The sequence below is a fragment of the Saccoglossus kowalevskii genome, chromosome 22, assembly GCF_978046115.1.
Source record: "Saccoglossus kowalevskii chromosome 22, keSacKowa6.1, whole genome shotgun sequence".
NCBI lineage: Eukaryota > Metazoa > Hemichordata > Enteropneusta > Harrimaniidae > Saccoglossus > Saccoglossus kowalevskii.
This window is the reverse complement of record NC_140662.1, coordinates 16,894,089-16,918,191: the sequence shown is the minus strand read 5'-3', so window position 1 is coordinate 16,918,191 and position 24,103 is coordinate 16,894,089. Positions and strand designations below refer to the sequence as shown.

The following is a 24,103-nucleotide window of genomic DNA, read 5'->3' as shown; positions in this document are numbered from 1 at the left end:
ATAACAGCCACAATGTTTATACAGCATTATATATTAAAATAGTTGCACGTGTGCATACCATGTACCTATCATCGGTCAGGTTCCTTTTTTGTGAGATAACAATCGACGGCGTACACGATGCGCATGCTCGTTTAAGGCGTAGATTTGTAATTATTTATTCAAACGTCAGCTGTAATGCACGCATGTGTGTGTGAATCTATAGCCACCCTATAGTTGATTTATGCGGTGATTTTAGAGTATCATTTGACTCATGTACACGTAGGATGCGATACTGCGTTGGTAAGTATATGTTTTATGTCAATATACGATTTGTGACAGGTTTTTCAACTTACTGTAATTTGATTTGATTGAATTTCTTATAATAATTATCGTTATTCATTGAGTAAATACATTATTGTGTCGGTATTAGTTTGTATCATTCCCCTTTCCAATATCTATTTCAGACTACTTTTATCATAAACGTGCTATTTTATCTAATTGTATATATGGCGTTTTCACGAATTAAGGCTGGCGGGGAAAGAGTGTGTTTTATTTGTATTGGTTTATTTATTGGGTATTATTTCTCCCAGAGGGTAAGTTATTTTAAAACATATTCTCGAAATTAATCATCTTGACTTTATTTTTCAAATAGCTTTTATTTGTAAATCCACACCGGTGGTCAAATGGTTTCTTGATTATAATGATTGTAATACTGAAATAAAATGATATCAAATGTGCACACTTGTTTTGCAATGTTAGGAGGTTAATTATACACATACGAAAACAATATCACATGTTTCATAATGTAATCGTGGTTCAGTAATACATGTGTAAAGGATGGTATGCCACCATGACACCTTAAAATATTATACTCGCTTACAGGATCTTGTTAGATCTCCGTCATCAAATGAAGATGTGTCTTCGATACAATCTCGCACAGTCACTATTCAGGGTAAACTGAAACAAGCAGCGACAAATGATGTAACGGCTTCTCGTCCCCGTATCGACATAGATGAACCAAGGACAAACAAGAGTACTGCTGACTCCAGTAAACAACGGATTAATAGTGCTAATGGCGAATCACCGAAACAAGATGAATTGAAAAAAACTGTTGGGGTGGACAAAAATGTGGGGGTAGACGAAGCTGTGAAGAAAATGACCGTGGACTTATATCCTTACAGAAAGTATAACCCATTTGCAATGGAATGGATGAACGTAGTTGATGAGTTGGAATGGATTCATAGAAACAGTTATAACGAAGACAAGAAGGTTTATAAAATGCCTTTCAATTTAGGTAGTGGAGAGCTGCAACAAACGTCAGTTAATGAAACTAGGTAATAGTATGATCTCATTGTTGCTTGAGAAAAAAAATACTTACTCATATCATTTCTGAAAACTTTCCAGAACATGAAATTATATTTTGCGACACATGATATTTTTTGATTAATTTTAAAATATACTCTTGGTTCACAGCGACATTAAGACCATCATTTGAACAACAGTTCATTCATTACACAACAATAATTGATATTGCATTAATGTGATTATTATACCCTCTCAATAATTTGAATAAGTATGTTGCCCAAAATTGATTCCAGCTCTTAACACCATCCAAAGACACTCGCTTGTTTTTGAACAATGATATATCTTAGGAGCATGTCATCGAAACAATATTATTATGAGGTGAGAATTATCTCTGGGTACCAGGCTATAATTATTATATGTGTTCTAGGTAATGCTTCATTACAGGTGTAAACAATTTATCATTCATAGGTTTTACTTCTTTTGTTGTCTTATATTCATGTTGCTTTTTAATTTTAAATCCCAAAAGTCAAACCTTGAATCATATCGAACAAAAATCACCATTACCGTAATGTGCAAGCATTCGAAATAAGAAGTTTTGAATGAATCACACACGACTTCAAATCACACAAAAACAATAACCAGCACATGATTGCCGTGAACGTATTTGATGCAATATTGGACAAGTTATATTTTTATAATTCGCAAAGAATGTGACAAAATCTATGAAGGCATCTATGAAACCTACATGTATTGTAGTGAATTAGTTATTACATAAAAACAATGTTGGAACAAACATGCAAATAAGCAAACAGTTTTTGTTCAGACTGAATAGATGAGAAGGACTATCAGTTGACAACTTTATTTTTGTTTTTTTCTTGTTTAGACTTGTAGTGCGGAATGCGAAAAAAAATATTCGCAAAGGCACATATATTTGTGTTAGTATCGAAACCATCGATCAGAATGGCCGTAAACGAAACAGAGGAGGTGACTTTTTCACTGCTGGCATGACGAATGTTCGACTAGGTATGAGTACGGCTGGTCGTGTTGTTGATCATGGCAACGGCACATACCATGTTTATTTCTATGCAGCCTGGTCTGGCGAAGCAACAATAGATATTGCACTATCTTATACAAGGGAAGCTATCACTTACATGAAAGATATAGTGAGAAGAAAAGAAGAAATTCTGGGATTTGCTGCCAACTACAGCGATGGTAAAAATACAGAGGATACCCGTTGTTCTCTCATCAACGAAGGCGTATGGACAAACAGATGTGAATATATTAATCCTAACTCTTTGGGAAAAACAGTGTTTGCTTGTAAAAAACTAGATCGATTCAGATGTGACCAGATTACCAACATTTGGGCGGGTGTTACTGGATTGAACCGTGTTGCTACAGATGAAATAAAAAAGATTCAGTATCTACATGAAAGGTGGGTATTTAATTTTAAACTTTGTTAAATTAATTTATTCAATAATTTAAAAAAATCAGATAGTAGCAGATCAGAAGTGGAAATCAGTAATAAACCAGTGGCCATTTCCAAAAAGGGGCGTAAAATGGGAGCAATCCCCTCATGTGGTATAACAAGTCACCTCCTGTGTTATTTTAGTTCAGACATATGTCTTCTGAAAGAAAACATAGGTGTGGTGAGAAATGTTGGCCTGGTATACGTTTACAGTGCATGTTTCCATGGTTACTAGTATTAAATTGAAATAAAACACAAAGAATTTTGATTTTGCCATAACTTCTTTAATTCTTAAGAAAGAAATATCAAACTGGTATCAAACTGAAGCATTTTAATTTCCATTTTAACTGTATTGGAATTTATGCTAATTATCTCATTTGCATAAAATAATAACTATTTTAATGGTTTTTACAAGTTGCGTATTGGTATTTTCAGTATAAAAATACTAATTACAGGAATTGGCCCAATATATTGTAAAACACATCTGTTTAAAATTTATTCATTGAAATTATCAGTTTCAGTCATTTAAGATTGTACAATGCAACACATTTGATTATTTTTAAACATGCTCACAATGTTTCATACACAACAAACGTAATTAAATGTTGGTTATTTTTCATTCACAAGCATCATTTAGTGAAATAACGACATTGCGCAACATTGCATCAGAGCACATTATTTGATGTAGCAAATACTCTTTGTTCATAAGAAAAACACTTTAAGTTCATTATATACCATAATCTAATGTATATATCAGAATGGAATATCAAGCAATAATATTATTCCATGGCTCATTTATGTTACAAGTTAGAAACAGCATCAATAAATGTGTAGTAGTTGGTAATAGGTATGATGCCTATGTTTATAAATTTATCAAGCTGCAAAGTCTAGCTTCCGTGAATATATGCTTTAAACAGAGTTGAAGTGGGCGATCATATCTAACATTACAATATTAACAAACTGAATCACTAATCATCAGTGTCACTGTCAGACTCAATATTACAATCAGTATTGTTGCAATAATGTTCATGGCACACACAAAATTCTGCACACTTTAGTCCTGTCTGTAGGCACTGACATTTCCTGTTCACATTACAGTTATGGTCAGTACAGTAGAGATGTGTCAGGTCTCGCACTTGAATTGGTGCGACATCTTTAGTATACATGACTGGCTCAAGCTGTTCATCTTCTGTTAGTCTCCATCCATTTCCAATTGGTTGCCAAAGTTCTTGATTTGCAACGTGACTTTGAAACCATATTGCTGTCTGATACCTGGGTCTCATCACATGCTGCATGAATGAATCTTCCGTTGGTGGAAGCTGACTTATCAGTTGTTGAGGCTAAAACATATCTCATATGATCCACCAGTTTTGTGTAAGCTGTGCGTTTTCCCACCTTGAAAAAACTACTTGTACTGTCACATCCAGTCAGGGCGTGTGCTGCAGGTAGACTATGACATAGATCCTGTCCTATTTTCTCCACAATAGTGTTGATTGGTATGTACCTCTGACGATTGACGTGACCTGCATGCATATATACTGAAGAACCCAACATGTCTTTACTCGTGTAGTACAAAAGAAGTACTAAAACAACAGTGTCATCACTACGAACTATAATCCGCTCAAAGTTAGAAGACATGTCAATTGCATGCAGTACCATTCTTGTATCGGCCTCCTCTTGTGAACTAAAAAGGTGTGGCAGGTCAGATATGCCAGTTCTTGTTACACATTTAACTAAACAAACATCAGCAAAGGCACCAGCAATAATTATTTGTTGACCACATGTGAGAATTGCTGATACAAAAGCTGTTCGGTAGCTGGGTACAGCGCGATTGCCTTTGATGATATATGTGACTTTGTAAAAGTGCCATACCATCAATAACATAAGCTGTTGTTGGACCTGTAATCAGGCTGTGTAATTTCTCGCAAGTGGCTTCAAGTTTCTTAGCAAGGTCAGATTTAGTACATTTTCTCATGGTGCCATCGTCATGAAAGAGAGAAGGAGGCACAGCAGCCAGTTCGTGCTCTAGTACAGTTTTCAGGTTGACATCTCTCTTCTTAGAGACTACTAAAATTCGACGGAAGAGTACCTCTGAATCAACCATAAACTTATCTGACTTTCTAGTCAACACAGATTTCCGCATGTCTACAAAAGTTAGGGTTTTCATGCGAGGTTCGGGATCCCAAAAGCTCCTTGATTTGGTACTTTCTACAAGCCGTGTTGTAAGAAAGTTGTTGTGCTTCTTTTTATCATTCTCAAGGAATGTAGTTAGGCTTTTGCTTACCTCTGTTGAGGCCACTTGACCTGTAGCAATGTTGATTAGCTGTGGGGGAACAGTATACAGATCGAATGGATTCTGGTATTGTGTAATAGTTTCTACAATCTTGCATACATCTTGTTCATCCCTTGCAATCCTGGAATTTCTTAATTCTTCATGAAATGTTTCAGCATTGGTATTGGTATTGCAGAGTGACTTAAATGATGCTTCTAGATACTCAGCAGTTACATGTCTTGTCTTCAACCAGCGTGAAAGGGCACCTTTACGCAGTGTTAAGCCAATCACACCTCCTTTACTTTTACCATCTCTATTCACAGTTTGTTCTAAGGCTTGGTCTTTTGCAACACAGTTAAGTTTTCGATTAGCTGACCTTCGGACAAAAAATCCACCTTCACACAGGTGTTTGTAGCTTTCAGGGTGTTCTTGCTCCAATGCTTTCATATCTGCTACATACGTTGGCAGATATTTGGCATATGTATGTCTGCCAGCTGCACAACGCCAGTGTAGAGTATCACATACAGCATTGAGATGTAGGATAAAATTACCTTCACGTTCAGCTCTCAACATGTGTAGTAAGTAGTATATCACCATCATCGAAGAAGGTGTCCCAGTAACTGTATGTTTTGGACTGTTCTCGACGATTCTTCTGAATCCCTTGATTGTTTCAACTATAAAATCAAGATGATTATCAAGTTCATTTGCAAGTCTGGTTGCTGATGTAACGTCTTTCATGACGAATGCATTATGTGGTTCTTGTAGCCTCAGGTCACTGTCATGGGAATCAAGACTTTTTCCGTGTTTACTGCAGACAAATTAGTAATCAGTCAAGTACAACTCGTTCTTGGATCTCCATACCAATGTACATCTCCAACATCGAGATGGCACAAAATCCGCTATGGTTTCCTCCAGAATTATCTGTTCCTCATCAGAATGTTTTGTTTTTCAATGCTTAGACCAGTATTCTTTTAGAGCCAGGATACGTAGTCATCTACAGGCCTGTCAGGTCTTATCTGTCCAAGGACGCTGGTTTGTTGTGTCTGAAGCAGTGTCCCGCTAGTCTGAGTCTTGGTTTTCTGATTGTTTCAGATACTTGTATAGATTACCATAGATGTCTTTATTTGTGACATGTTGTCCCCAGTTGATCTTTTGTACATGATGCAAGAAACGTGTGTATGTTCCATCAATCTCCATTGCGCGATTTCTAGATTTGACTATGGATATTTATCCTAATTTGGATTATAAATCACTGAGAACTAGGTATTTCAGTTGATGTGTCGTTTTAAAGGGAGCAATACATACGTATATGCGTTGTACAAGTCTGGACAATATACATACATTTCGCATTGTATCACTAGATTTCTATCTACTTGAATCTTGAAACCATTGGTATACATTTAAGGATGTTATCACACCCCATATCCAAAATCCAGCCCTTATGAAAAATAAAAAAAATCATAATACACAATCTATATCAACTGAAGATGAACGCTAAAATGCAAAGTTCGTATCAAAACTAGACCACCTTGCTGTACTCACAAACCTTAATTCTATAAACACGATACATGCTATAGAAACTGATTTCCATAGATGATGGAATAATTTGTGACCACACTATATCAATATTGTCATTGACGACGATACTAACAGTGTACATTATCTTGTGCACAGAAGTAAAAGGAAAGTTTGAAAAGAAACTGTGAAACTAGTCTATGCTAAGGTGCTCCGTGATGAAATCAGGGTTTGCTTACTGGTACACCTCTATTGAATGATCTAACTTTTATTCTATTCAGATATAGTGGAAACTCCACATCAGATAATGTAAAATTCTTCAAATTGGTTTACATATCGATAACTTCCAGTATACCACAATTTAGGTCAAATTTTTTTAAATAGCTTATTCTTCAATTTTTTTCCAAATCGAAGGCACGAGTGCGTATGAAATTGCTGTTGAATTAAGAATGTCCAGAAACAATATCGTTCATAAAAACAGGGAGACGAAACAAGCGGACCTTAACTATCTATAGCAAGAACGCAACAAACAAAACGTAACATTAAATGTAATAATTAGTACATCAATCAAATCCGTAGTCAATCTGTGACCAGGGTATGTACAGCTTCCAATAGAGCTGATGTTTTCAATTATTGTTGACTAAAATAAAATAGACATTCACACATAGTATTTTTAAGTTGGATATTCAGTTTATCAACATAGACATTGAAAAAGACACAACCTTCCTATATAACAGAACATATGAAAATGTGTGCTTACAACTCTACCAAGGAGGATTTAGATTATAACACGAGCCTATAAACGTTCCATTGTTTTTAGTGTCAAACCCCTTTGTTAAGTACAACAACAAATATTTTGTTGGTGTTTGTGAGCTCTTGTGTGATTGGTCAATGCATGGACAGCTCTTCCAATTATGTGTTTTACTCCCTATCAGACGCCACTCTCGTGATCTGTGTTGAAAAGTAATATTTTGTTGTTGCGGTGTATGCAAGACGATGAACAACTTATATTTTTTAACATGATAGACGTGACGTGATAATTTCATTTCAAAAGTAAAAATCCGTTGTCAAAAATCTGAATAATCACAACCTCATCGTAATTCATTTTCTCGTCTTACCTACGGTGGCCAATATATACAATTGGTCCGCTAGATGAAAATCCGTCCGCTATTTGAAAATCGCTCAGCTACTTGAAAAAAGGTCGGTGGGCAACTTGAAAATTGCTCCGCTACATGAAAATCGGTCGGCTACATGAAAATCGGTCGGTTACATGAAAATCGGCCGGCTATATGAAAATCGGTCGGCTATATGAAAATCGGTCGGCTATATGAAAATCGGTCAGCTACATGAAAATCGGTCGGCTTCTTGGAAATTCTTCTGCTATTTGGGTACATGAAAATTGATCGGTTACTTGAAAATCACGGTAACACAAATTATTTAATTTCTAAAGAAAACAAATAGGAAACTCTATGCACCCCAGTGAGCTGAAGATGATGCATTTGTGTCTCGTATTGTTTAAGTATTTTTAAATCTATATAACGGCATAGTGTAAAACTCGTATGTATATTTACTAAAATCTTGCTATACGTGACGTACAATGAAGAGTTTAAATTAATATCGAGTGCAATGACTTGACATAAACGCGTAGCTCTTTAACTTAACTTTGCGAAGAAATACTACGCGTGATAATTTACGCATGTTTTGCGATAACTTGCATACTAGTATATATTTTTCCCTGTTATTGTGATTAACACTATGGTTGTTTAAGAGTTAAAGGTATAGATCCATATTGTTTTGCAATTATAAGTTCATGTATTATTATCACCGCCGTAGATGGGATACACGTGTTCACGTGGTTTTGAACCTTCATTTGGTTTGTTTCTACTATTATAATACGATGTCATACAACTTCATCTATCTAGTACTCAAGTACCAATTCGATCTACGCATATATCCGGTTTGGCAATTGAGATTCTATCATCGTTTTTAATATCCAAAGTACATGATTAGTTTTTTTTTCATTCTTGAGTATTACAAATTATTATTATATACTGTCACGTTAGCGCCATAAGTTACAGCGTGCTGTATTTTTTGCGGTATTTTACGGGGTATTTTCATCCTACCATATTAGGAAATGCAAATTCCAAATATGGAATGATTACGCGCGCAAGCGTCCTCTAATGATAAAAACAAACATGGCTGTCACCAGGGTTCGCTGATTTTGTTCTAAACATTTTGGTTTTCGGCATGATTCCCATGATGTATTCTTGGAAGGAAAATATGTATAAGAATAAGGTTATTACGTGTATACCTCAAAGTATACACAACAACAGTACCAGGAGTATCGTCCGACGCGCAGCGGAGGTCGATGTGACGGCGTACTGTCTGAGTATTATCTTCGTAATAACCTTATATTATTATAGTTCATATAGAAATATTTTGTCTATACCACATAGTGTTTATTGGTAAATGTTGAGTCATGTAACTGAATTCTGTCTTTTCATTGGTTATAAGTTTTATAAATAGTTGGAGGGAGTCGGTGACTACCAGAATGTTCCAATGTGGAAAAATCTTACTCCGTCTCAACTGAAAACTGTGCACTCATGGTCGTACACACACACACTGCTACGACTCGTCTCAATTGGAAATGTTGTACCGGGGCACCGAGTTACTGACGTTATAGGACATATTTTTATAGATCCATTAGTAAGGCTGTTTTAACCAAACTTCCAAATCCATACCTCGTCATAGATCATTTGAAGGTGAAAAGTATATCGCATTTTAGATCAAATTATGATTGATTGTACCTCATTATAGAACCTAACATCGGTCATGATATGTGCATGGGCTTTATAAGCGAATTTCATTTTTACGTTTTTCGCTTTCTTTTATATTTTAGAAATCATGTGTGCACGATACATTCACAACGTGATGATAGACCGAATTGTAGCGTGTAGGTAAGCTTTGTGTGTCGCGCCAAAATTGCACTCATTTCAATTATTTCAGATAACATATTGTTGTTTGTGCAATTAGTTTGGTTGACCGTTCTATCGCCCTCAGCTTTGACAATCACCGATTTTTTTAAATAAGTCATAAACATTTGTGTGCCCGATTTACAACCCGTAGTTGCGAATCATGTGATATGATGGTCGGCATGGGGTATTTTCGTAAGCTGTAATCAATTGTTTTCGTAATAATATACTTTAAATAAATAAAAAAAACGTAATTTCGTAGACATGAGCAAGGTGTAAAACTTAAACAGCTATTCTATTCTTCCGTAATTCGTACACAAATCCTGTTTTTTGTAAGTGTATAAACCAGTGTCCACATTAAATGTCATAATTCGTACGAAATTACAAACTTGTAATGGCTCATTTGAAGCCCGGTGTCATGCGAAGAATCTTCCGAGCGCTAAAACTTCCGGGTGAGGTCGTTGCACAAGCGCAGTGAAGTTCTTGAATTTTCTTCGCGGTGTAGTGGATTCTCGTAAATAATGTAATTTCGGACACACACACATGTTTTATATCTTGTTGATTGAATCCTTTCTGTTCTATATATTTAGTAATCTAAAATCTAAATAAATGTACAAAAGACTGTGTGTGGTCGAAACTATTTCCGGGGTGGCGGATGGTGGCCGACTGCCTCCCGACTTACATTTCATACATATTACAATAATTCATATTGAAATTATCTGTTGTTGGAAATCAAAGGATTTTCTGAAATACTGATACCAAAGGCCCTATTGCTGAAACTATCAGTAAAAACAAATAGTACATTTATAAACAAGATACAACAACCTAGCGAGACCCACAGCTTGAACAAACACCAGATGTGTTATTTACTTAAGGATTATAAATGATTAATATTATTTTGCCTGGCGTTGTACATAACACGTGTCGCATTGTTTATGTAATTCAACTATTCCATTGTTTTACTAAATAAAATGTGAACAAGTTTTCTCTTCTAGTTTCTTTCTATTGATGATTCCACATACATGTCAAAGCATGCCCACGTATAATTTTATTTTTCCAAACATGAAAAAATAATGGCTAAGAATTGAGAATAGTTAATATCGTCACAAAAAGATCTAACAGAGATTAACCCAAGATACCTACATAACATGTACCAAATGAATTGAGCTGGTAGTTTTCAAGAAAACGTCGGAAATAGCAGTTTTGACATAAATGACTCAAAATATTCAAAAAAATACAATATCGAAAGAAAATCTAAGAGGTAGTAGTATATTGAACACCAAAACACTCAGGTTACTGATTTTCAAGACGAAGATGCTGGACAGGGCGGTCTGACACGTGTGTCAACATCCTTCCAAAATGCATTGCGCTGTTCATGTATTAGGGACTTTGCCATAGACTCTGATGTTTTGCGCTTCATTTATATTGCAAATAAAAATTGCAAACTACAAACATGATATTGAATATATAATGGTAGATGAAACCTTGTCTTACCACACATGAAATCAATCACGAGCCTTATCATTGGCATCTTTGATAGCATCATTTCAATCAGGGGCTGTAAGAAAACTATCCGTATTTGCATACGTCAGTTAGTAGTACGTTAGTATGAACCAGTTTTATGGTGGGCATGCAATAGACATAGAACACTAAGAAGCTCAAATAGTATAATACAAATATTACCACAAAACTCATAGACTTGTTCAATATTTGCTTCCATATTTTATTGTATTGTATTCATGACATTTATAATAATAGTGAAATAGTTATACATGATTAGAGACTTGAAGTGGATTATACGCAAATTCGCACAGGTGTGTGGTTATCGCTATAGTAGATGGAATTCAACATTGAGAATTTGGCTCTAGGACACTTCAACACTAAACAGGGTCCTAATTTCGGACACTGGAAGTCAATTAGACTTCCAAATACCCACGCCAGTCAAGACAGCCTTAATTATTAATTCTGAACCCTTTCCACTCAAAAACCGGGCAAGTTCAGATAACTCAAAAGTATTTATTTAAGGGTCCTTGGAATTGCAGCACTGGATCATAACCATAAAACCCAATAAGGGTGGCTTGGCATGAATCGTCAAACGCAGGCAATACAACGATTAAAAATAACATAAAAACTCACAAAATTCGAACATGGAGCATAATCATTTATTCACAGGTCAGGGTAAGGGATCTTTACTTAATGAGCAATGTCATTCAAAAAGTCCCTGATTTGCAACCGGATTATGTACCTTAGTTTACAATAATTTTCACAGCTCCATGTGCACACTATTTTGACTTAATAAATCAATAAGCCTCTTGAAAGCAATGTCGATTTCCCACAAGGCGATGACACAGCATGCAGTTTACTCATCAAAGAGGCAGTCAGTCCGATATAAAAAACGGTTTCCAGATGCCTCAATTAAGTCCGACACTTGACAAACCTTACAGTACTCACACCTAATCTCCCTTCAGCCCTTGACGTGAAGATTCTAGTTCAGCACTCAATTCTATTGCATCAAAAAGCACAATTTCTAGGAGTAAGTCATGTCCACGATGCGATCATTGCATTACTGGCGAGACACGGACAACCCATGCTCGAGGGATTTTTTCCTTCGAACTTTGACCTTATCGATCTGAAAAGGTTTCTACTATAAATATACGATTTCAAATGATAAATCAATGATCTACTACATATTTAAAACCAAAACAGAATAATTCTAAGTTGTTAACAATGGGTCACTGAAAAAAACTGATTCCTTGTCTTCCAACCTCACCTACATATTTCTCACTATAGACGGCGATATACTCATATCTAAACAACGTGCATAATGCAGATAGGTCGACATAAACTTACCTGCCCAGAAAAAAAAACATACACACTATAAAACTAACAAATTAATGAATAATTTACATTATAACCCTCGGTTACAAGAATAATAGCCATCTCTGGTCGTCTACTTAGGTCAATTGCATATATAACATATTGTTTATTTGCGGGTCCCAGACTAGAGTTTACTATAATTTGTGTAAGATTACCTAAGATAAACACACTTGGGAATATATTTTGAGACTAGGTCTGGTAATAAATGTTCAGTGTTATTTGTGCATATTTTTAAAATGTATTATGTTGTGAATCGTTTTAAATCAATCCAAATACACGACCATCCAAATTCAGGATATTATCACACACATATATTCTCATATTTGCAGCAAATATAGCACCGTGAAATTAAAAGGAACTCCAATAAAGTTAAATATATTGGGTAAGTATAAACAAATGAATAATGAATGAATGAATGAATGAATGAATGAATGAATTAATTAATTAATTAATAATTCATGAATGAATGAATGAATTAATAATGAATGAATTAATGAATGAATGAATGAATGTGTGTATTTTTTTTCCTTATTGCAGATGATGTCGTTAGTCCCCCACAACTGCCGATGTGTGGTCCCGATCTACCTATACCGTTATCAGATGGCTACTGGGAGAACAATACCACTTTCGTTCCTCTCGTTTGTCAGAGTAAACAGTGGGAACAAGAAGAAATTGACAAATGCTTAGCTGACACGGAGGTGCTTGGTGTTGGTGACTCTACCCTTGGTCCATTAACTAACGAGTTTATCAAATCACCAGAAGTGTGGAAGAAAAACTTTCATTTCATGACCCCCAGACTTGCCGGCCCAAAAGTTCCGATTATGGAGACTGTATTCGAAAGCGATATGATTGATAAAATTACCAAAGAACAATGCCAATCCAAAAGGCCAATAGTGCTTCTAAATTTCTGTTTCCACTACGTGTCTTGGTCTACCAGAGCATATGTGGAACGTCTTGTGCGAGTGAAGCTGGCAGTGGAACGACTATTTCAAAGGTGTCCAAATTCGAAAGTTCTATTAAAATTAGGAAATGCGTGGTATAGCCTATATAAATCACAGAACATACACAGCAACAGCTGGATAATCTACGATATGAACAGAATACAACGACGCGTATTTGGTGGAACCGGCGTCCTCTTCCTAGACCCTTGGGATTTGACAAATTCGGCATTTCAGGAAAACACTATTCACATGGGACCTACGGTCCGACGTCAAGAGTCGTTTCTCGCGCTATCCTATGTATGTCCAGAAATGGCGATGATGCAGTAGTTTCAGCTGATAAATCACGAGTATAGTAGTAATTACTTATAGTATTATAGTATTAATTATTATTACATTAATGAAGCACCTCTGCAGTATGCAGTAACAAAACAATAATAGCCATGATCAAGATAATGTAAGACTAATTAATGCTAATGTGTTCATACGTGAATGCGATAATTGTATAGTTGCTTCAATCTTGTTTATTTTTTAATAAAAAAAATTGCACTATTAAGTTCAGGAAAACAAAATCTAGTGAATGGAAAATACGATTGCATTATCGGAGACGAATTATTACAATTAAAAAAGTAATAGTCAAAGAACCGCATAATGTACAAGGGTTGAGGCGAGCACATATATGGAGCATAAAATATGCTTGAATTCATTATGGGGTGGCGGTTAGTTCATTATTATTATTTTGTAGCGTTGTCAATACCAGTTAATTTGATGCCAGTATAAAGCAGAAAAATCCATGGATAACAGAACTCTTTCAAAGTCACTGGACCTCGAATCTACATAATTTAAAAGGTCAGTCATTTGCATTGTGTTGAGCCGCATACCCGGGTTTACCCAGTCACAATCTGATTAAAATCAGATCCATTATTCGTTTCCAACATCTGCGTATTCGTTTCTATGGTTCGGGGCTTCAAGGGTCAATAATGGATTTCATTATTGAAATGATTCTGCAGCAACAACACCATAAAATTGACTGTTATTGACAATGCGATAATATAATAATCAATATTGTCTTAGTTTAGTAAAATATAACGATATTACAGTTCAAACAAAACACAATGAATTAACACAAAAAGTGATGTTGTCACATAATGCGAGAAACAAAATAATTATACATTTATCTTTGTAAAAGGTACCCATCAGCTTGAGTTTCAGATAGTACTGTGATATACAAAAAAGCAATACCTAAGTTAAACAATGAAATGAATAAATAATATTAGGACGTCCTTACTCAAACTGAAACCCGTCCTTGCCATGAAGTGTTTACCACGTACAAAAACCTTGTGGAAATGATGGTTGGAGGATAGAATTCTGCATTTGTCCCGGGTCTATTGTTTGTATCCAACAGCCAATTGTTATAAATTTGTTAGATGTAAAGAAAAAGGTAGAAATTGCACTTTGAACTTGATTGATCTGAGATTGTGTTAGCTGTCGACTCTTGTATAGCATTTGACAGTGTAGAATCAGCTTTTATATTGTCTGCACTAAAATCTTTTAATTTTCGTCCATCACTGTTGCAATGGATTCACACACTGTATTTAAATCCCATCACCTAAGCCATTAATGAGGAGGCATATTCTCGTATTTGTTTTTATTCCCTACAAACACATCTAATTCATATCCGATCAAAGAAGAATCTGTTTAGGGCAGTGAAATTATAAATTCCTCATTCGCCAATGACCTACTTGGACGAGTTCTCTATTGTAACACTCTTGCCACTTATGATCAGGACATAAATTGTGATAAAACAGATGGACTGTGGTTGGGATGGTGGCATAATCGTGGAGATATTCCGCTTGGGAGTATGACCAACATCATCAATCACAATTTTATATATATCCCTCTGGCGCGACTTTCTTAATGAATAGGATCAATTAATGTCTCTCCCACCATCTACCTGTAAAACAAACTTTGCTTGGTGACCACGCTCTTAGTATAATATTAAAGCATTTGATGTTCTTAGTAAAATAAATCATATTTGACCGTAAACCTAAATGGCTAAATATGCTTTAACATGTACCGCTTATTTATACATTAATTTTCAGATATGATGCTTTAGTCATACATGCTACACGTAGAATATCAAATTGATCAGTTAAAGCATTAATGAGAAACTTGTGTTCGTTTTCGCCGAAAATACTATGTGACTGATATTTTTTGGATGAAACAGGAGCGATATATGCTACATGCCAAACATCAAGTTGATTGGTTAAAACAATCCCAAGAAACAAATTCTTCAAATGTTTGCCATTTTAACGAAAATCTAAGACGGTGACCAAACTACGTGACTAATACAATAATAATTATTATATATTTTCCGTAAGAAGCTATGGCCATATATGCTACATGCAAAATATCCAGTTGACCGTTTAAAGCACGTTGTTGACAGTCTTTATTATACACAAATGCTCATAATCTCACAATATGAAACCAATGCCAAAATGCCTGAGTTAAAGTGCTTGAGTAATGCCAAACGTCACACTTATACTGTGGGTATCTGTTGTTTTAGTTAAACTGAAGTGAAATTGATCCTTATCGTCGATTTTTTCGGCAATTTAACATTCTGAAACTGTAGTGAGAGTGAAGTGAAACTGTACCATCACACTTCATCAAAAGAGAATGAGCCATTTCTTGCACATTTTTGCTGAACCATACCAAATGCGTGAATTATTGTAAAACGAATCATGGGTAACAAATTTATAATATATCGGAATGAGAGGACGATCCTGATACACAGTTGTTTCATTTCGGTACTTTACTGAGTAATGGACATTTGTTATAGCATCAGCATTGCACGACAACACGAAAACCCAATTTAGGTAGCATGAAGTAGCAGAAAATGGTTAGTTTTATTCCCCCCAAAAAATCAAGCTTACGATCTTTAGTGTCAAATAAGACACTTGATTAGGCAAAAAAAGTACATTAGCATCAGGTCATTGAAGGCATCCAGATACGATAGCAATGAACCCAACCTTCCTACATGGCGGCTATGCAAGCTGAAAATAAAGTCTCTCAATCTAAAAATATTTTTATCGTGCTTACAAGATAAAAGTCACAATCAAAGCAGTGTTTAGGAAATCAGAAATACTTATTGATAATAGTAAATTCGTTACTTCGTTACCTGAATGAGTACTCCTTTTGCGTACTACGATCACTAACCTATTATGAACCGCTGTGATGGCGCATGACTCTTGCTCACTGGCTGTTCGAACAGTCGGCTGAGGGTGCCTTCGTCGCCGGCTTGTGACTATTGTGAAGCCACTGTCATTACGAACAAGTGACTATTCATGACTACCTCGGCAGCATGCGGCGTCACAGTTTTGAAGCCCCTATCTGTATTAAAAGGTGTTACATTCCTACTCATGCTAGTACACATAAAATATATGCATATATGGTCTGATTATCACCCTTGTCTTGCTTCCCGTCTTTCAATACCTTTTCACGCAAATTCCCACAGTCCTTAGACTGTATTCTTGGAGGCCCGGCCCGTCTATCCTGATTTTCAAAACATTTTTTATGAAATTCATTTCGTTGCGCAGATTTTTAACTTCTTGTACTAATTCGAATTTACCTTTGATTGAGATCGTAGAACCGATTCTTTCAACTGAAATACTTCTGATCTCATTAGACATCAACATGAGTAATATCAATTGGTGACAATTTACCCAAATCATTGGCAACAAAAAGTCTAATCTTCGTCATCCGTTTTCTGACACAATTTTAACATATCATGTGTATTGTTGGATCGCTTGTTTTGGACCTGTCGAAGTTTAATGTTTAATGTTTAATGTTGCTTTCCTTGGGATCCAGTCTAATTTCAGGGAAATACTATAGCGCACACAAATATATTTGGGGCAATCGTCAGTACGCTTTTACTCCTTTTGTGTACATGATATGACCAAGACAATATTGCCTACACGAACTCGTAAAGTTATTATCTAGCCCGTAATATGGGCTACCTCTTTAGTTTGTACATATTCAGTAAGGACAATTTCACTCCCAATAGTTGCCTTACCGATAGCTAAACGATAACGACCAAGTCACTCTTCCATAATTAAAATCATACTTTGTTCCATGTTGAGCACTGGGGATCATTCAGACTTCTGTTCGTGAGCAACAACACCAAAACGTTTTAAGTCACCCCTCCCTGCATCGGTAGTACACATAGGAGACTTCAAGATAGCTCCAGCACCAAGAACATCGTCAAGATACATTATGACAATGTTACCATCACCGCGCCACTTACTTATCCATGATCGGACTACTTTGGTGAAGATATAGAAATGTACAGGTTAAATTGCCAAGATTGGCCAACCATGCACAATAGCTGGAATGTTCATAGCTCTGGAAGTATATATAGATGCAGGACACCTGCCAACTCGATGCAAGCTCGAACTGAGCTCGAAATGCAGTTTTCGAGTTCCTGGATGTTCCGATCGAATGTCACATAGATTATACTACGCATTTGATATTCAAACACATGCATGCTGGTATTTCTAGTACGATATCCAACAACACGCTCAGTTAAATTAAATACAATTTAAATCCGTCACATTATAGATATAGAGCTAAAAACCTGTTTTGCCCGTTGCAAACACAGAATTGTTAAAAACGCAAAAAAAGTACGAAAACTTGCTATTCTGGGTTCAATCACATTGCCTAAATATGGGTAATCTTATTTTTCACCAAAAATGTACTTAAATTTGTTTGTTTACCGTGAAATGTAAGGAAGAAACCTAGCATTTATAAAAGCAGCTTGGATAAAATCCAGTGTAGATTGGTTTAATTGAAAATTAAATTTTCTCCCTGATCTTCCAATATATTCCAGTCACAACAGTCTGTAATTTTGAATTGTAAATACTTCATAATCGCACACTTAAAATTCGAGGAATGAGTAGAAGAAATAGTCGACTTTTTACTGATTCGTGGCTTTTAGATTGTACAAATTTAACAACCCAAGTTTGACTGAGAAAGGGCAAAACATCAATGACAAACACGTTTCAAGATCACACAAATACTACTCGTGCGTAAAACAATGGATGATGCAAAACATCGCATGAAATGTACATCATATATGCATAATGAACTCATATCTTTCCTTGCAATTTGTGGGGCTTTTCATATACTTTTTCGACTTTTCATTCAGATTTTTCCGACTTCCCGTACAATTTGTCCTCATTCCACGTACTTATGTATGTTTGACGACTTTCCATCAACAGTGTCCGATTTTCCATTCATCTTTCTTGTTTTTCGATGCAACGTTTCCATGCAGCTTTTTTTATTTGTTTCGACTAGGTCTGCATTTCGGATACTCCACGCATATATACTGAAATTATTGACAAACTACTTCATGTTTATGTAACTTTCCTTGATTTCCAAGTGACTGTGGCGACACATTATGCACACTCATCCGACTTTCCATTAATTTGTTTCGACGTTTTGAATATATTTCTCATTCCTTTGTTATTTCTCGTATTTATCATGTCCAGTTGACTATTGATGAACGAAGTTACATAAGCATTTGTCGATAGAGGGCAGTACAATGTAGCATGGTATTCAAATGAGCGTTCGCGTTTCATGATTGGTACGTATTTAACCTCTCGGTCCTATTCTGTCGTCCGGCGCACAATCGGTCGGCATTGAGTACTGTGGCATGTGAACGTACTATAAAGTCATCGCAAGCCGGACGTGGCGGTGGTTTCTTTCGTCACATGAGCTTGCGGGTTCGATCCATAAAATAGTTGGTTCACGCATTGGATGCGTAGATTGCAAAACAGAAATCAGTCAACAGTCTGGGTAGCCAATCAGATTAAATCTTTTAAGTAGCTTTGCTTTGACTTTTTTAGAGGTTCGGTAAAGGTCAATATGACAGTTTTGAAAATATAGCAAGACATCTCGATATTGTACGGGCAACTAAACTCTGAACGCTGATAATATAATATAATATATAATCCATTCGGAGCGTATTCTCCATCTCAGTATCAAGGTCATTCACGATTCTATTCCTACCAAATGGAAAGATACTATCAACACCTACTTCAAAGGGAACGGGAAGTCTAATCAACCTCTTTCACATCATAGCTTTGAACTGCACTTTTCTGATGAACTAAATTTGCCACTATATAGGTTTGAAAAGGGCGCAATCTATAAATATATAATACGTGTCCAGTCAATAACACAACACCCACAAAAACTTGACACTGTTTGGCGGGACATCCTTAGTCTGCCTGAAAGTGCTAAACCCAACTTCAAGGATTGCTATGAAACACCAGTCATTAACAAATATGGGGATCTGCAGTGGCGTATTGCCCATGGTGCCTTTCCGACGAGGAGATTTCTGTTCAAAACTCGTTTGAACAATTCTGATAAAAGTCCTTTTTGTGATGAAGTTGACACACTTCATCACATTTTTTTATGATTGTCCATCAAATAGCGCCTTACTCCATTATTTTAATAACATCACGTCGCGACTGCTTCAACCAGACTTTCGCATGCCTATTTGGTGGTTCACCATTTTACCACCCCATCGCGCAAAGCACTTTATGTCTAGCAAGGCACAAGGTATATTTTGTTTCTTAGCGTGCATGGCTAAGGATGCAATTCATGTCAGCCGTCGTAATAAAAGGCAAAACAAAGGCTCGAGTGAGCCTCTGGAAATTGTTATTCAAAGCATTATGTCGAGGCTTGAAACAGAAAATGAATGTTCCCGGTTCACGAACCAACTGCCTGAATTTGAATTTATGTGGACTACAGAGGATGCACTATGTAAAATCGAGGACAACACACTACGAATTCTACTGTAATTGTGGCAGTTATGATCTATTTAAAACAGGGAGATGCATTGTCTTGTTGTTCAACATCGATACAATGTCAAACGAACATCATTGTATTAGCAAACTTAGCACACGCACAGGAGCCAAGAGTTCTGTCCTCTTGGTGGGCTATCATTGCACACACTTACAGCAGCGCATATATATTTTATGTTACTTGTTCTGTGTTTTAAATGTTTTGATTTTCCCTTGGAATTTGGCAGGGGGGGGGGTGGTGGTACCCCCTTAAGTGCGAACCGGTGTCACCGGCCTACGGGGTTCCAAGGTGTTTTTGTACTGTTACGTGATCGTCTTTATTTTATTTTACCCGTGAACCAAAAACATAATATAATATAATATAATATAATATAATATAATATAATATAATATAATATAATATAATATAATATAATATAATATAATTTAATATAATATAATATAATATAATATAATATAATATAATATAATATAATATAATATATAATATAATATAATATAATATAATATAATATAATATAATATAATATAATATAATATAATATAATGTAATGTAATGTAATGTAATATTTCATATCACAACAATGTAATCAAAAATCTGTGTCCATATTTTCAAATTTTAATACACAAATTTAGGTTAACATAAATTCTCCGATACTTGATAGTCTGAAATAACCTTGATGTAACTTCATTATTAAGCAATAATGTAAATATAAGATTTCTTTATAATAATGATATTTTCAATTTTCGTTTTCAGTAAATATTTATTTTTACTTTGCTATACATGAAATTTAACAATACAAGGGATACATGAGATGAAAGGAAAGTGACATGAGGGCAGAATTGTTGTCATCATTTTTAACATGCAAACCTTCGTTGTGTCTACAATGTATCCAATAGTTTCAAACCTAATAATAACCGCTGTGGGTTCATGTTTGATTTTGGCATGTTTACATGTATATTGTTTTCACGATATTGATATTGATAACAGTTCATACTACTTATGGTTACAATAACTCAAATTTACTGTACAGTAAATCACTCAATCGCACGGTGGCCACGAATTTGCGGCCAGGTCTCCAGAGGGCGCTATATACTGAAATTAATTAATAACTACTGATTTTAAGGAACGTGGCGACTACTCGGTATTTAGTTTTCAAATCACATTTTACATTTACCCTATGTAGAGTCACATTGTTCATACAATTGTATCTTAAACAGTATTTCGGTGAGATTTGGTCATCTTTATGTTCTGTGGTAATGGTTCTTCTCCATTTGGTTTTTGGCCTCCTTCTGTTTCGTTGACCCTGTGGTGTCCAGCGAAGTGCTGGGGAATGAGTCGTGTGGAATTCTAAGAACATGGCCCAACCATCTCAGTCTTCGGCTCTTAATTTCAATAATAATGTCCTTAGAATGTGTTTGCCTATAGAGATTATCATTGGATATGATCACTGGCCAGAATATTTTGCAACAATGTGGAAAGATGATAACTTGATTATGTCGGATTTTGTTACACACCAACATTCGGATGCATAAAGAAGGACAGATTTTACATTACTATTGTATAGCTTGAGTTTAAGCTTCTGACTGTATTGGTTGGATTTCCAAATTGGATTTAGTTTTATGAAGGCATTCCTGGCTTTGGCTATTCTTGATTTGATGTCTTTACTTGTGCTGACCTTTTTGCTTACATTACTGCCCAGGTAAGTGAAGTCATCAACTTCATTGCTGGCCTTACCCTGAATTATGAGTGGGGTTTAGTTTGTTGTGTTGATTTTCAATAGCTGTGTGTTTTTCTCATTGATTGACAGTCCTGTTTGTGCTGCAAACCTAGAGAGCCTATTGGTCTTTACTTGCATATGGTCTAGTCATGATTAAAGCAGAGCTATATCGTCTGCAAAATCCAGATCGTCAAGTTTGGAAAACATGGACCATTGTATTCCTCTTGCTTTGCCGACAGTTGTGTTTCTCATTACCCAGTCAAGGGTAATAAGGAAGAGCATGGGTGAGAGTATGCATCTTTGTCGTACTCCTGACTCAACTTTGAACCAGTCTGAAAGAGCGTTGTTTTGGATGATGCTGCACTCAAAGTCTACATAAATTGTCTTGATTAGTTGGGTGAATTTTGGGTGAATTCCATAAGCTCCTAATATCCTCCACAGGCTGTCTCGATGTACACTATCGAACGCCTTCTTATAGTCGATGTAATTTATAAAGAGTGATGCATTCCATTCCAAACATTGTTCCATGATGTTTCGTAATGCAAAAAATTGGTCAATGCACCTCTTTCTGCGTCTGAAACCGGCCTGTTCTGGTCTGTGCTTTGCATCAATGGCTGTTTCCATTATATTGAACAAGATTTTGCAGAAGAATTTGCTTGGAATTGATAGGAGGGTAATTCCCCGCCAATTGTCACAGTTTGCCAAATGACCCTTCTTTGGAAGTTTTACGATAAGCCCTTTACGCCAATCATCCGGAATTTCATTTTTGGTTTGGTAAGGGAGTTTGTGGCAGTGTCTATATCTGCTTTTAGCATTTCAGCGTAAATGGCATCGAAGCCTACAGCTTTACCATTTTTTAAACTTTGAATTGCTTTCATCATTTCTTCTGTAGTTGGAGGATCTATGTTGATATCCAAATAGTTTCTGGCTGGTTTAAGATGTGCCGGTAATTCTGGTTATGGTTTATTTAATACTTCTGTGAAGTGTTGGAACCAACGTTCAGCTTGACCATGTTCAGATGAAATGGTCTTTCCATCTTTATCTTTCACAGGAATGGATTGATTTGCATTGCATTTACAAAGTTCCTTGTGTGGTTATACATGTATTTAAACTAAAAATGTTAAAAATTACAGCTATTACTACTTTATTAATTTTGAATGTTTATAGTCATGCCCCTGAAACATACACCACATGGAAGTCCGTTCTAAGCTTTTTAAATTTGTTTAAAAATAAAATTCTGCTTGAGGCACATGCTTGCAAAAAAGAATGTTTGTCTTTTTTTCCCTAGAATAATAATGTCATACTCCAGGCAAGCCATATCTAAAACACTTGACCACTTGTACAGCGGAAAAAATAACAATGTATTCATGGTTGTTTTAGATGTGTTTCTGTACATACATAAGTGTGGTGATGTGACAAGTTCGGTTTGGGAGAATTAAAAATGCATTTTAATCGCTGTTAGGTTTCCTAAATTCTCTCCGTCCAGAGATAAAAATTGAGTTTTGATCTTCAAAACACACGTAGGGAATCTTTCCAGGTATATGTATGTATGTATGTTTCATCAATATCTCTATAATTGTTCATCAAATTACTATGAAACTTGGCTCAAAGACCCTCTGGCACAATACATAGATCTAATTAGTTTTTTTTTGAATTGGTTCATAATGACTACCTAATTTGCATATTAAGTAATTTTTAGTTTTGCAATAACATTTTAAGAGCCAATCAACAAATGAAACTATGTGCATGGATGCTCTGTGGTAATTGACAGACCTGATTAGGTAAGGATTGAAATCCGTTCATATCAATTGTTTAATTTACATCAATAACCAATGGTAGGTTATTTCAGATGCGTCTACTACTCATCATATTTCAAAATAACTTTACGCGTGGGTGCTTTGTGATATCCCACATACATGTTTATTATAGAGTTGAAATCGTGCATTTTAATTACTTTTTTTCATCAATTAGACAACTTTCTCATACTGATGCCTATATATGACCGATTAGTAAATGCTAAAAACTACACTCAGAACTAATTAATATTTCTGATGTGATTTTAACGATTTACCACATGTACCACGTTTCCAATGAGAACAACAACAAATATCAACAACACCACCCATGCCTTTCATATGAAGGAACCAGTGATAGTTGCAGCTGCCACTGGTTGCGACGACAAGCTAAGTAGCTTCT

The 24,103-nt window shown here is 35.7% G+C and overlaps 2 protein-coding genes across 2 annotated transcripts; one reads left to right on the top strand and one right to left on the bottom strand.

Moving 5' to 3' along the window:
- Positions 1-485: 485 nt before the first annotated feature.
- Positions 486-15,369, top strand: LOC102807761 (NXPE family member 1-like). The gene is made up of 5 exons (XM_006817706.3): positions 486-572; positions 862-1,313; positions 2,168-2,716; positions 12,715-12,767; positions 12,923-15,369. The coding sequence occupies exons 1-5, from the start codon at positions 486-488 to the stop codon at positions 13,651-13,653; spliced, it is 1,872 nt and encodes a 623-aa protein (XP_006817769.3). The 3' UTR covers positions 13,654-15,369.
- A 6,691-nt stretch (positions 15,370-22,060) lies between these two features.
- LOC144353822 (uncharacterized) lies at positions 22,061-22,531 on the bottom strand. The gene has a single exon (XM_078010102.2). The coding sequence runs from the start codon at positions 22,529-22,531 to the stop codon at positions 22,061-22,063; it is 471 nt and encodes a 156-aa protein (XP_077866228.2).
- Between the last annotated feature and the right edge of the window lie 1,572 nt (positions 22,532-24,103).

Coding starts and splice junctions, on each gene's coding strand:
- LOC144353822 (XM_078010102.2), bottom strand. CDS start 22,531: ATGGAAACAGCCATTGATGCAAAGCACAGACCAGAACAGGCCGGTTTC.
- LOC102807761 (XM_006817706.3), top strand. CDS start 486: ATGGCGTTTTCACGAATTAAGGCTGGCGGGGAAAGAGTGTGTTTTATT. Junction 1,314..2,167: donor ACGTCAGTTAATGAAACTAG/GTAATAGTATGA, acceptor TTTCTTGTTTAG/ACTTGTAGTGCGGAATGCGA. Junction 2,717..12,714: donor ATTCAGTATCTACATGAAAG/GTGGGTATTTAA, acceptor TCATATTTGCAG/CAAATATAGCACCGTGAAAT.